We start from the raw sequence: 12684 nt of genomic DNA, 5'->3' as shown, positions 1-12684 counted from the left end.
TTCACATCATCCCCCAGTAAGTCTACATCATCTGCATATGCTAACAACTGAGTCACACCATTTAATTTTAGTCCTTCTATAGTCTCTTTTACCTTCCTAACAGCATATTCCAGGGCAAAATTAAAGAGCAATGGAGATAATGCATCTCCTTGTTTTAACCCATCATGAATTGTAAATTTGTCAGACATATTAATACCCACACGAATTTTACTTTCTGTTTCACTGGTGCATATTTTTATCATACTAACAAGCTTCTTAGGTATTCCAAACTCTACTAATATATTATATAATTTATCTCTTTTGACCGAATCATATGCTTTTTTTAAATCAATGAATAGCTGATGGACATTTTGATTATATTCCCATTTTTTTTCAAGTGTCTGTCTGATGTGAAAAATTTGATCTGTAGTTGATCTGTTACTTTTAAATCCACATTGATAATCACCTATAATTTCATTAGCATATGGGGTTAGTCTTGTTAAAATAATGTTAGACAATATTTTATATGTTGTTGAGAGTAGAGAAATTCCACGGTAATTATTGCAGTTCATTTTATCACAGGAACAATTATGGATTCTTTCCACTGTTGAGGGATTTCTTCTTTATTCCATATTAAACCAATTAATTTATGAATTTGACATATTAATGAATTTCCACCATATTTAATTAACTCAGCTGGTATTAAATCAATGCCAGGTGCTTTGTTATTCTTTAGCGTTTTAATTCCATCTTTAACTTCAGTCAAGTTAGGTTCTGGAACTAAAGGTTCTGCTGTGTGGACTTCATTTACTTCTGATTTATCTCCTATACGAACATTTAAAAGGTCATTAAAGTAGTTCTTCCATCTATTTAGAATATCGTTTGGGTCAGCTAGAAGATCACCATCTTTATCTTTTATCAAGTTTACTTTAGGTTGCCACCCCTTTCTAAACTCATTTACACCTTTATATAAATCTCTGATATTTTTATTTTTGCTGTTTGTTTCAATTTCGTTAATTTTGTTTTTCAAGTAATCTCTTTTTTTACTTCTAAACGTGCGGTTAACTTCTCGCTTTATTCTATTATAATTGTTTAGATTTGTATCATCAGAGTTATTTAACCACCTAAGTCTAGCCTGATTTCTTATTTCTATTAGATTATGACATTCATTATCAAACCATGGCTTACTTTTTCTCGGTTTATGGTATCCTATACTTTCTTTAGCTGCTGATTCTATTGCATTACGTATGTGCTGCCAATTCTTATTTACGTCTGCTTCATTTATATTTTCATCATCATTTAAATCCTGCAAAACATCAAATCTATTTGACAGTTTAATTTGGTAATCTTTCTTAATTCTTTCATCAGTAAACTTTCCTGTATCAAATTTTATAACTTTTAGATTTTGTTGCTTATGATTTATCACTGAGAGTCTTTCTCTTAATTTAGCAATTACTAAATAATGGTCACTGGCACAGTCAGCACCTCTATGTGTACGAACGTCAATTATACTAGTATGCCTTCTCTTATCAATGAGAATATGATCTATCTGATTATGAGTTTTACCATCTGGAGAAGACCAGGTATATTTATGGATATCTTTATGTTTAAAAGTGGTACTTTTCACAATTAAATTCTTTGAGGTTGCAAAAGTAATCAATCTTATACCATTATCATTACTTAATTCATGAAGACTTTCTTTACCAATCGTGGGTTTAAATGTCTCTTCTTTGCCAATCTGTGCATTACAGTCACCTAACAGAATTTTCACATCATACTGAGAAAATTTATCAAAGACCTGTTCTAACTCTGTATAAAAATCATCCTTAGTATTATGAACTTGCTCTACGAGGACATAATGAAAGAGAACAATCTTTAAACAGAGGCATCTTCCCAGATTTATTATCCCTTCATAGAAGAGGGAAAACTAAAGAGGGAACTTCGTGTTCTTTATTGTAGTGAAGAGTTGAAAAACATAAACTCTATCAGTAGATTGCATTCATTTTTTATTTAAAATTATTTAGAGGGTACCTTTTCAGAAACAGTAAAAATGACAAACATAGTTTTAACAACTCCAGTGGCAACAGCTGAATCTGAACGATGTTTCAGCACATTGAAGTGTATTAAAACCTGCTTAAGAAATGCAATGGGACAAGACAGACCAAATGCCTTGGCACTTGCTTCCAATAGAGAAAGAATACATTTCAAACATAGAGGGCTTCAACGAAAAAGTAATAACAAAATTTGCTGAGCAGAAGAACAGGAGTCAACGTTCGTAGAAAGGTATGTTTCACAACAATACCTGTTTCTTTTGTAATCATGTGAATTGTCATTATATTTTAAATTCTTTAAAAAAATAAGTCCAGTTTTGTAGTTTAGAAGATAAATACCCGTTTTTTTGTAATTCATGTAATTTGTCATTACATTTTAAATTCTTTCAAAAAAAGTAAGTCCAGTTTTGTAGTCTAGAAGAAAAAAGTACCTTTTTTTGTAATTCATGTGAATTGTCATTATATTTTAAATTCTTTAAAAAATAAGCCCCGGCCAAATTTGAGGCCACGAGACGCCACTGATATTTAAGACAAAAATGTTGCAATGTTAAGCAGTTTTAGAAAGAAAAGTAGAACTACAGAAATCTAAGAAGTAAGGTGTGGCTACCAATGAGGAAGATAGACAACAATCCGAAAAATTAAGTACTAGAGAAGTTTTCATTATTTATTAATTGAACATTTTTTTTTAATGTAATAAGTAGTATTATTGCATTATATAAACTATATACTTTAGGGAAACTATCGAATAATGCAGGAGTGTTGATAACTAATCTCATAATAAAGATTTTACTTTAGAACGGAATAGAATTATCAGTTACTGCATAAGCATATGTTCTCCTACAGGAGAAATAGTTACCTTGGTATAATATTCGTCTAGTTTTATGTGTTAGCCAATTTGATGTATACGTCTCCAGGTGGCAGAGGAAAACCAATTTCCACATTTTCAAAAGATTTGATGTTATGTAGACCTTTCTTCACATATAGGCGCAGTGGGTCTTTAGGCAACGACAGCCAAATAGTGTTCGAAAAATTAATGCTCTCCTTTCGAGGAACAGTTCGATATTCCAGATTCTCAAACAAATAGCTACATCTGTTTAGAATTCCTTCTAGACCGTTCACGTGAATCTTCGTGTTCACTTTCGCTGGTTTTTATCTACATATTCCCAATAAAGAATTTAAATTTGAAATTTAAATTTGAATATTAGGTAAATTTAAAATTACCACAGATAAATAGATACCTTGGTATAATATCTGTGTTAACAATATTGATGTCTGTGTCTTAAAGTGGGGGATGAATACCAATTTTCCCTTCTCTTGACAGATTTGATTTTTTTGTAGATATCTCTTGAGATAAAGGCCGCATTGGATCTTACGTTAGTTACAAAAGTAGGGAAAATGCATTCTTTTTTTTAAAAAAAAGCTGTAAACTGATGAGTTGTTACATACAAAGAAATCAAACTTGGGATTATTTTTTTGAAATGTCAAAATATATGACTTATTGGCTTAAAACTGTGTGATAATACAATATTTGGTAACAGTTTCATACATCGGAGACACATTTCTTCAATTTTACACAAGAAACTACTAACGGAAATGAGTTTCTCCAAGGTTTACAACGTTCGTCGAGGTATTTTCTTTCATCGTGGAATATATTTCACCGGGAAATCATGTATTTTTCAAGAGAAATGTCTCACCGATGCAAAATTGCCATTGCTTTCATTTGCTTACCCTACGACAACCGGATGCTGCGTACGTTTGATGACGTAAGCCCCTGTCAGTGTTTCAACCCCATTTTTTTTAATATGCTTGCCTAACGTAACCAAATCTAACCTAACCTTATCGGAAATGGTTCGTGGGGCTATCCGTGAATGGTTTGTGGGGCTATCCGTGTATGGTTCGTGGGGCCATATGTCAGCTACCCGTGCATAATGTATAATTTCCACCGGTGTCGAACACGATAGTAGGTATTTTTCGGTGCAGAAGGTTGAAACACTGCATACCCACAACGTGAGTCAAGATGTGCCCTCCATATTGTGTGTTCCGGAAGCGAAGGAAGGAATAAAAAAGCACTCAGAATGTGAAAAATTGAGTTTGTTTTCGTGTAAAAAGCATAATGGCACCTTGAACTATGTTCCGCAATACCCAATTGGTGAGTACGAACCATGCGAAACACAAAATATCAGATTTTAATGTGTCTCCGATCTATGAAACTGTTACCCAATATTTTTCTAAAACTTCTCTTTGGTTTGATAAAAACGGGTGACAGCAGAATATTAGCTTTGAACAGCAACTTCCACGAAAAATCTAGATTTGATCCTTGTTTCAAAATAATAGTTTAATTACATTTTAAGAGGCTAATCATGCATATAAAGTCGAAAGCGATTGACTTTGTCTTCCTCAAATCTTGATTGATTGATTGATTGATTTAGTTTATTTTACTTCGCGTTTTGTGCCTCTTGGCTAATTTGCGAAGATGAGGATGAGTGATGAAAGGATGAAATTGATGAATGGACATTCACAAACAACCAAGCCCGACCGGGATTCGAACCTGGGACCCTTGGCGTCGCAGCGCGATGTGCTAACCGCTCGGCCACAGGGTCGGGCTTTCTCAAATCTTATTTATCTTATTATCGCATCCTATTTATCAGTTTAGGCTCTTTTGCCTGTCTTACTTACCTGTTTCAGCTCCTTCCGGAGGTTCCTGGTTAGGTCGATGCTCTTCTTGTGGATTGGCTTGATGGCGACTATGTTTCCTCTGTACAGACCAATCTTCGTGTACGCTCTCTTCGGGCTGAATTCCGTTTGGTTGTCAGAATCGTTCAGGAGGCTGCCGTGAGCACCGAACACGCTGTGGCGACACACTTGAATCTGGAAGGAAAATCTACAGTTAGAAAGCCAACAGCCTATGACCTGTAACAGGTAGCATTCGAACTCTGACAATGAACTAACGATACAAATATTTTTCTCTCTTGTGTTGGCAACCCTGCAAGCTGTTGTCATATACTCAGTTCGATCCTCACACTCCTGCACCAACTCGCATGGTCCAACCGCGGATAAACTTTAGTTCTCTTTGTCAGAAGAAGTGGAAGCAAGACTGCGAGTGGCGCCTCTCAGCGGATAATTTTGAACTTCTTGCGGAGAACAGTTCCCAGCTGAATTCCCAATACGTTTATCTGTGGTTCAACAGTAGCTTGTTCAGGAAAACGTACTTGCGATGTGAAGACCAACTTTCTCATCCTTGTCATGAAAAATCAAATCCGATAACACAGCACGATCACATTTCATATATTTTTATTGTGACATCGTGATAGTACACGTTCAGCATGAGCAGACAATAGAACATATTCGGGCCAATTAGAAAGTGAAGTTGGTACTTCAATTGCAAAACTAGACAGATTAACTTAGAGGTTAAATGCACTCCCAACCAAAATGAGATTTTTTTTTCACGTACAATATGCAAGACAGAAATAACACACTAAAGGATTGTGTGGCACGAATGGGAGAGGAAAGAGGAGTTGTTGTTGGGAAACCTGATGGTAAGAGACCTGTAGGAAGGCCAAGACGAAGATTGAGGGACAACGTTGAGATGGACCTAAAGGAGATCGGTAAGGATGGAAAAGAGTATATAGATCTTGCCCAGGATATGGACAGATGGAAGGCCTGTGTTGCTGCAGCCATGAACCTTCGGGTTTAAGAAGGCTAGAGAGTTAGTTAGTTATCATAATTTTCGTCTTACCATACTTTTGTTTCCTCCACATTCGGCTGTCTCCGTGGGGATTATTGTGACGTCACGCATGTCAATTTTCCACAGCAGACAGGCTAGTTTATGCTCGTAACGGTAATGCCTGCAAAAACAGAACGCACCTCGTATATTTATTGACACGTTTAACAACTTAGTAGGAGAATTGCATAGCTTGCTTCAATAAATATATGATATATAAATAACAAATCAATTCCTATATATGTATAATATTTAGTAAACTACTTCAAATGCAACAACATAATAGTACACAAAATTGAAAATAATTCAGACGCCAGCCCCTTTCTTCTAATATGGGCTACGGAAGACATGAACCCAAATAACATAAAACTATACATTTTGAACTGTGTCCTTAAAACATTAAATTTATTAATAAAAGGGTAAATATCCGATATCGCCCGAACGGATTTCTTCAAATTTACAAGAGTAACTAATTACTTACTGAAATCAGTTTCTGTAGCATTGTGGAAGTTCTTGGAGGTATTTTCTTTCGCGGAAACTGAAAACTTCACCATAGAATGCTGCAGAACAAGAAATAATCACTTGTTACGTAAGGAACTTGCATTTTCTGTAACATTATGCTGTTGTTTCCATTATGTACCTGCAGATGGCGCGAGTGTCGAAAGTAACGCGGTCTCGCCAGTGTTTCCAAACGTGCCTTTTTTTACGAGATTTTTTAACTATGCTTACCTAACCTAACCTTGCCGGAAATAGTTCGTGGGGCTATCGTGAATGGTTTTTGGGGCTATCCGTCAATGGTTTGTGATGACATAATATACACGATAGTAGGTATTTTTCGGTGAAGAAGGTTGTAACACTGCATACCCACCCCAAATCGACAAAACACAAGCACGATGCGCGATGATCCATGACGAGTGCACGCCATATTGTCTGTTACACAAGCGGAACAAGGAAGACAAATAATGACTCGTAATATGAAAAGTTGACACTGTTTTATGGAAAAAGACATAACTTCACCTTAAAGAATCTTCCGCAATGCAAAATAGGTAAGTATCAATGCTAAAATTAACGAAATAAACGATTGAGAGGTGTTGGGGCCTTATCGGATAATTACCAATAAAAGATTAGATTAAAAGTAATTGTTGCACTAGAGTGATCTTCCTAAAGAAGACTCAGCTGGTAACAGAATGAATAGCTATGCATTACATTCTAATTGGAGGAGGAGTCAAATGAAAACCTTAAAAGTGTCATAAAATGTTTAATATGTATGCTATTGTGGTGAGATTTGGTGGTGCTATTGCTCGTACTTTACTTTCTCTCCAATAGGTGGTACAAGAGTGTTGGTGACCAGTCGTCGTCGTAGGAGCAGTTTCAAGATGGCCGCCCCACTAACAACATGCACCAAGGAAGAACAGCGTTCTGTGATCAGATTTTTGACTAGTGAGGGTATTGAACTAATGGATATTGATCAAAGAATGAAGACGCAGTGTGGTGAAGCTTGTGTGTCACAGCAACAGGTATATGAGTGGAGTAAGACATTCAGAAGTTGTGTGTCATCTGTTGCAGATGCAGGCCAAGCACATCGAGTTGTGACGCCGGCGAATATAGTGGCTGTTGAGGCCGTTCTACGGGATAATCGCCCAGTGACAGTGGATGAAATATCTGCCACCTAGGTATTAGTCATGGTTCAGCACATAACATCATTCATGACGTGGTCAAAGCGACGCGGACTGCTGTCGTCAGGTGTCATTTTGCAGCATGACAATGCTAAGCCACATACCGCCCGATTTTGAGAGCCTACCCCATCCTCCTTACTTCCCAGATTTGGCCCCCAAGTGATTACCACTTGTTTGGACCACTTAAAGAGGCCGTAGGAGGTCAGAAGTTCCGTTATGATAACGAGGTTACGCAACCAACCAAATAACTTTTTTCCGGGGCATACAAGCACTTTGTAAACGATAGGAAACTTGCATTCAACGTGGAGGGGATTATGTAGAAAAATTATAACCATTTGTTTCACTTCCACTGAGTACATATATTTTTACAGCACTTTTAAGGCTTTCATTTGACTCACCCTCGTATATGGCCTTCTCTACCATATCACTGCAAATTTTAGAATTCGTCTGGCAACAGTGAAAACATTTATAATGACATGTTTATTGTTCTGGCTTAATGACATGCGTAATACAGAAACTCACAAATGCGGTAACAGTATGGTATAGTGAAAACACATTTCTTCAAATTTACAGGAGAAACTTACTAACGGAACTGAGTTTCTGTAGACTTGGAAGCTTGTGGAAGTGTTTTCTCCCTTCGTTCAACTTATTCGGCCGGTAAATCATGTATTTCTCGATATTAATGTATCTCCGATGCACCATTACCGTCGACTACGTGAATCAAATGTTCCGTGCGTTCGAATATGTAACCCCCTGTCAGTGTAGCAACCACGCGGTAGTTTTACAAGATGACGTATGAGCGGTTTTTTTTCAATTTAATTTTCTATGTTTGCCTAACCTAACTGAACCTAACCTAACCTTCCGTGAATAGTTTGTGGATCAATTTTCGCTTAAAAACCTTCTGTGAATAGTTTGTGCGGCAATTTTTGGTTAATAAGTTTGGAAACACTGCATATCAGCTGACGATAGACAACGTGAGTCAAGATTTGCCCGCCATATTGTGTGTAACGAAAGCGAATTAGCAACGAACAATAAATACTTGTAATGTGAAAAATTACGCTTTTTTCAGTGAAAAAAAGCAAAATCCCACGTTCAAAAATGTTCCGTTATGCATAACAGGTAAGTACAAATGTAAATTAGGAAATAAACGAGTGAAATGTGTTTTCACTATACCATACTGTTACCACAAATGCTACTGCATTCGCTATTTTAAAAAAGGTAAAGGGAATTTTCTTAAGCAAACTCCAAATATTAACAAATAAAATCGAACCTAGTTTTAAAATTCAGGCGCCTGTATATAATGTGTGTGTGTGTTAAGATTTTTCTCATAGCCTTGAATGATTTCACACACTAAAGAGATGAAGTAAATGCTCTCTCCAAAGAAACGAATTGGAAGCTCACAAACCAGTGCTGCAACATTTAACGTGCGAGATAACAATCTGCGCCTGCCTCAGCGGCTACCCCCCCCCCCCTCTCCCCCTTCCTCAAGCAGAGACCCACCCACTCGTGGTTTCCATTTCTGGCTAATCCCTTCGTTATTCGATTGTCTTTGGTGACAACAGTGCAGAAGTTCACAGTTCCCCTTTTCGTGACGTCACACTGCCACGGTCACTGGGGGATGATTTAATTGTCTCACGAGGTGAGACCCGAAACAGGTCCATCAGCTGAAATAAGTCGGAGCTGTGATTACGGCACCAGTTTCCAAAGAACTTTGACGCCACAACACTCCGTTCCTATTATTTCCTGGAAGAATTAATGTACAGAGACGAAAATTTTAACGATTAAGTTATTGGACGGAAGGTAAAAGAAACTAACGAAGGACTAAAATTAAATGGTGTGACTCAGTTGTTAGCATATGCAGATGATGTACACTTATTAGCGGATGATATAAATATAATTAAGAATAATGCTAAAATATTTTTCAAAACTGCTAAAGAGATAGGTTTGGAAGTTAACAAAGAGAAAACTAAATATATGCTTACAGGCCGAAACCAAGTGTTAGGTAATAATCAAAATCTAATTATTGATAACAACTCTTTTTGAACCAGTTTCCAAATTCAAATACTTAGGAGTAATATTAACAAGTGAAAATGATATTAAAGAGGAAATAAAAAGTAGGCTTAATTCAGGAAATGCATGTTACTTCTCTCTTCATAAACTTTTGTCTTCTCGTTTAATATCTAAGAAACTAAAAGTTAAAATATACAAACTAGTAATTTTGCCTGTAGTATTATATTTGTGTGAAACTTGGTCCCTTACATTGAAAGAGGAACATAAATTGAGAGTATTTGAAAATAGGATCCTTAGGAAAATCTTTGGACCTAAAAGGGATGAGGAGACAGGTGAGTGGAGAAGGTTACATAATTTAGAACTACATAATTTGTATTCATGTCCAGATATTATTAGAATGATTAAATCAAGAAGACTTAGGTGGACAGGCCATGTGGCACGAATGGGAGAGGAAAGAGAAGTTTACAGGATTCTTGTTGGGAAACCTGATGGTAAGAGACCTGTAGGAAGGCCAAGACGAAGATGGAGGGACAACGTTGAGATGGACCTAAAGGAAATCGATAGGGATGGAAAAGAGTATATAGATCTTGCTCAGGATAGGGACAGATGGATGGCCTGTGTGGCTGCAGCCATGAACCTTCGGGTTTAAGAAGGCTAGAGAGTTAGTTAAGTTTGACGGATAGTTACTATTATTATAATTAGTAGTAGTATTTAATGTGGTAGTACAATGAGTGGCCTATTTTCGATATCGCCACCGAAATTCCTGTGTTCGAGCGTGAGTGTCGCTTGATTTAATCATCCCTCACTTTCAGCGTCGCGATTATACAACATCTGCAGAAAAGCGACTCTAATAACTGATGTAGAAATAGTACTTATATAGTGACGAAGAAAAGACAAATGCCATTGGTTAAGAGGAAAAGTGAAGTAAAGGAAAGTGCTGCCCTGTGCTTCGTACCATGCCATGAAGGCTTATAGGGGTGTGTGTAGTTAGGGCCCCACACTTTCTTGATCACGGCCGAAGGTGGGGGTGATGTGATCAGTACCACGTCTTTACTCTTCAGAATTTCCTCCAGGTACCCACTTTACAACACGCTGGGTGGGCGCCAGAGTCGCTTGAACAGATGGAAAAAAATTGAACGTGACGTCAAATAAGATAGCTACAATAAACACGACAATCCTTGGGTGATAGCAAAGTGACGAGAAACAAAAAACAAAACAAAAAAAACACGACAACCATTGACTAATAGGAAAGTGACTAAGATAAGAATTTATTGATTGATTGATTTGTTTTATTTTACTTCGCGTTTTGTGGCTAATTTGCGAAGATGGGGATGAGGGATGAAATGATGAAATTGATGAATGGACATTCACAAACAACCAAGCCCGACCGGGATTCGAACCCGGGACCCTTGGCGTCGCAACGCGATGTGCTAACCACTCGGCCACAGGGTCGGGCTGGATGAAATTGATGAATGGACATTTACAAACAACCATGCAGAGCGGGATTCGAACCCGGGACCCCTAGCGTTGCAGCGTGATGTGTTAACCACTCGACCACGGGGTCCGGCTAAGATAAGAACTATACAACAAATGGACAATCATTGGTTACTAGGAAAGTGGCGTGAAATTTTAAAGAAACACGACGGCCATTGACTAACTATCGTAAAATAAGAAAAATACAATTAATACGATAATAACTTATTAATAGGACAGCGACGTAAAAAAAGAAAAAACTACAACAAACAAGACAGCCACTGGCTATTAGACGTAAAATAAGGAATATACGAACAGCCAATGGCTAGAGGCATGCAAATTTCGTTTTTGACGAAAACACGAAATATGAAATAACATGCTGTAATGTTCATTTTTCATGTTTCTGAAAGGTCTGAGGTGCATTTTTCTACCAATTTTTGTCATGAAATTATGGGAAATGAACTGCAAAATGCGAAATTGACTCTTAAACACGAAATTTACCGTTTATATACCGGCGCGACACTTTCTGAAGTATCCTGTGAGTTATACAATTCACGGAAAATTGATTAATTCTGCTGTAAATATTTGAGAAGCAAGAATGGACCGCTTTACACAGGAATAAACTTAATACTCTGGTAACTACATAAATGTGATATTAGAAGGGATAAGTTTATTTTGTGTAACAAGTGAAGTTTTTAAATCAAATTTAAGATTATATTCACAATTTTAAAACCAAAATGTCATTTTATATAGCACTCTTGACCAGGGACTGCAGTTGAAACCTACTTTCAGTTTCAGTTTCAGTTCGGCTCGGAATGAAACATTGCGGTTCACTTTCAGTTCTCGAACTAAAATTGGAACGAAACCGGAGCATATCTACCCGAACTGTAATTGGATGGTCTGAACTTTCACTTCCAGTTTGGCCCGGAATGAAAGTTTTCAGTTCAGTTTCAGTTATCGAACTTAAACCGTTTCCAGACCCAAATGTTAAGGATCTGGCGCGTTTTGCTATGTTTGAGATCGACAAAAATACTGAGTAACTTTTACATTTTCTTCATTTAAGAACTGTATCTCACATTGTACTGACAATTGTACTTTTTTGTAATTATCTGTGAAATGAAAACGAAAAGTTTAGATGAATCCGCCGCGTCACTTTTACCTCAGTTGATTCAGTTCAAAATGGCATCAAACAATGGGATGAAAATTAACTGTGAAAAAAGTTACGTATCTTCATTACGGTAACCAAATTGTAGTTAATCGAACATACATTTATGAAATTAGCGTATGTCATCACAGTACAGCAACCAAATTGTAGTTAATAAAACAGATACAATTCTATGTGAGCTGTGGCTAGCTTCATAAGTGTGTCCATTTTCGCGCAAAACTACATCAATAAGATTAATACACATTAGATTTTCCTATGGCAGCAAATTTTCCAATTCATGGAAAATGGCATTTACTCTTTTGTATGTGATTACATAATTTTGTTTAGTTTTCTGAATTCCTGAAAATAGAAAATTAAAATAAAATAGTGTATGAACTGTTAATTTATGAAAAACGCAATAAGCATCTATCCTCGATGGATATCTTCACACCTACAAATAACCATGGATTAAAGAAAAAGCACTTAAAAATATGCTTCACAAACTTTGGTTGATTGTAAATGACGCATGTCATAATTTTGTAGTACGAGTTCCTCCTCCTCGTATGTAACATAGTATTTGCACTTTAACATCTATTATTTAAATTTTGAATAAAAAAGGAAATTAGGTCA

General features: G+C 36.6%; 1 protein-coding gene across 1 annotated transcript in view; it reads right to left on the bottom strand.

The window, feature by feature from the left end:
- Gyc32E (Guanylyl cyclase at 32E) overlaps positions 1 to 12684 on the bottom strand; it is a 155814-nt gene that overhangs the window by 67584 nt on the left and 75546 nt on the right. Inside the window, exons 10-11 of the mRNA XM_083110956.1 lie at positions 5767 to 5875; positions 4707 to 4898 (exon numbers count right to left, since the gene is read on the bottom strand). Coding sequence (XP_082967082.1) covers positions 4707 to 4898; positions 5767 to 5875 — 301 coding nt within the window. The remainder of the gene's footprint in view (positions 1 to 4706; positions 4899 to 5766; positions 5876 to 12684) is intronic.

Source organism: Lepisma saccharinum, chromosome 24 (assembly GCF_977018435.1).
Source record: "Lepisma saccharinum chromosome 24, izLepSacc3.1, whole genome shotgun sequence".
NCBI lineage: Eukaryota > Metazoa > Arthropoda > Insecta > Zygentoma > Lepismatidae > Lepisma > Lepisma saccharinum.
This window is presented reverse-complemented; position numbering and strand designations above follow the sequence as displayed.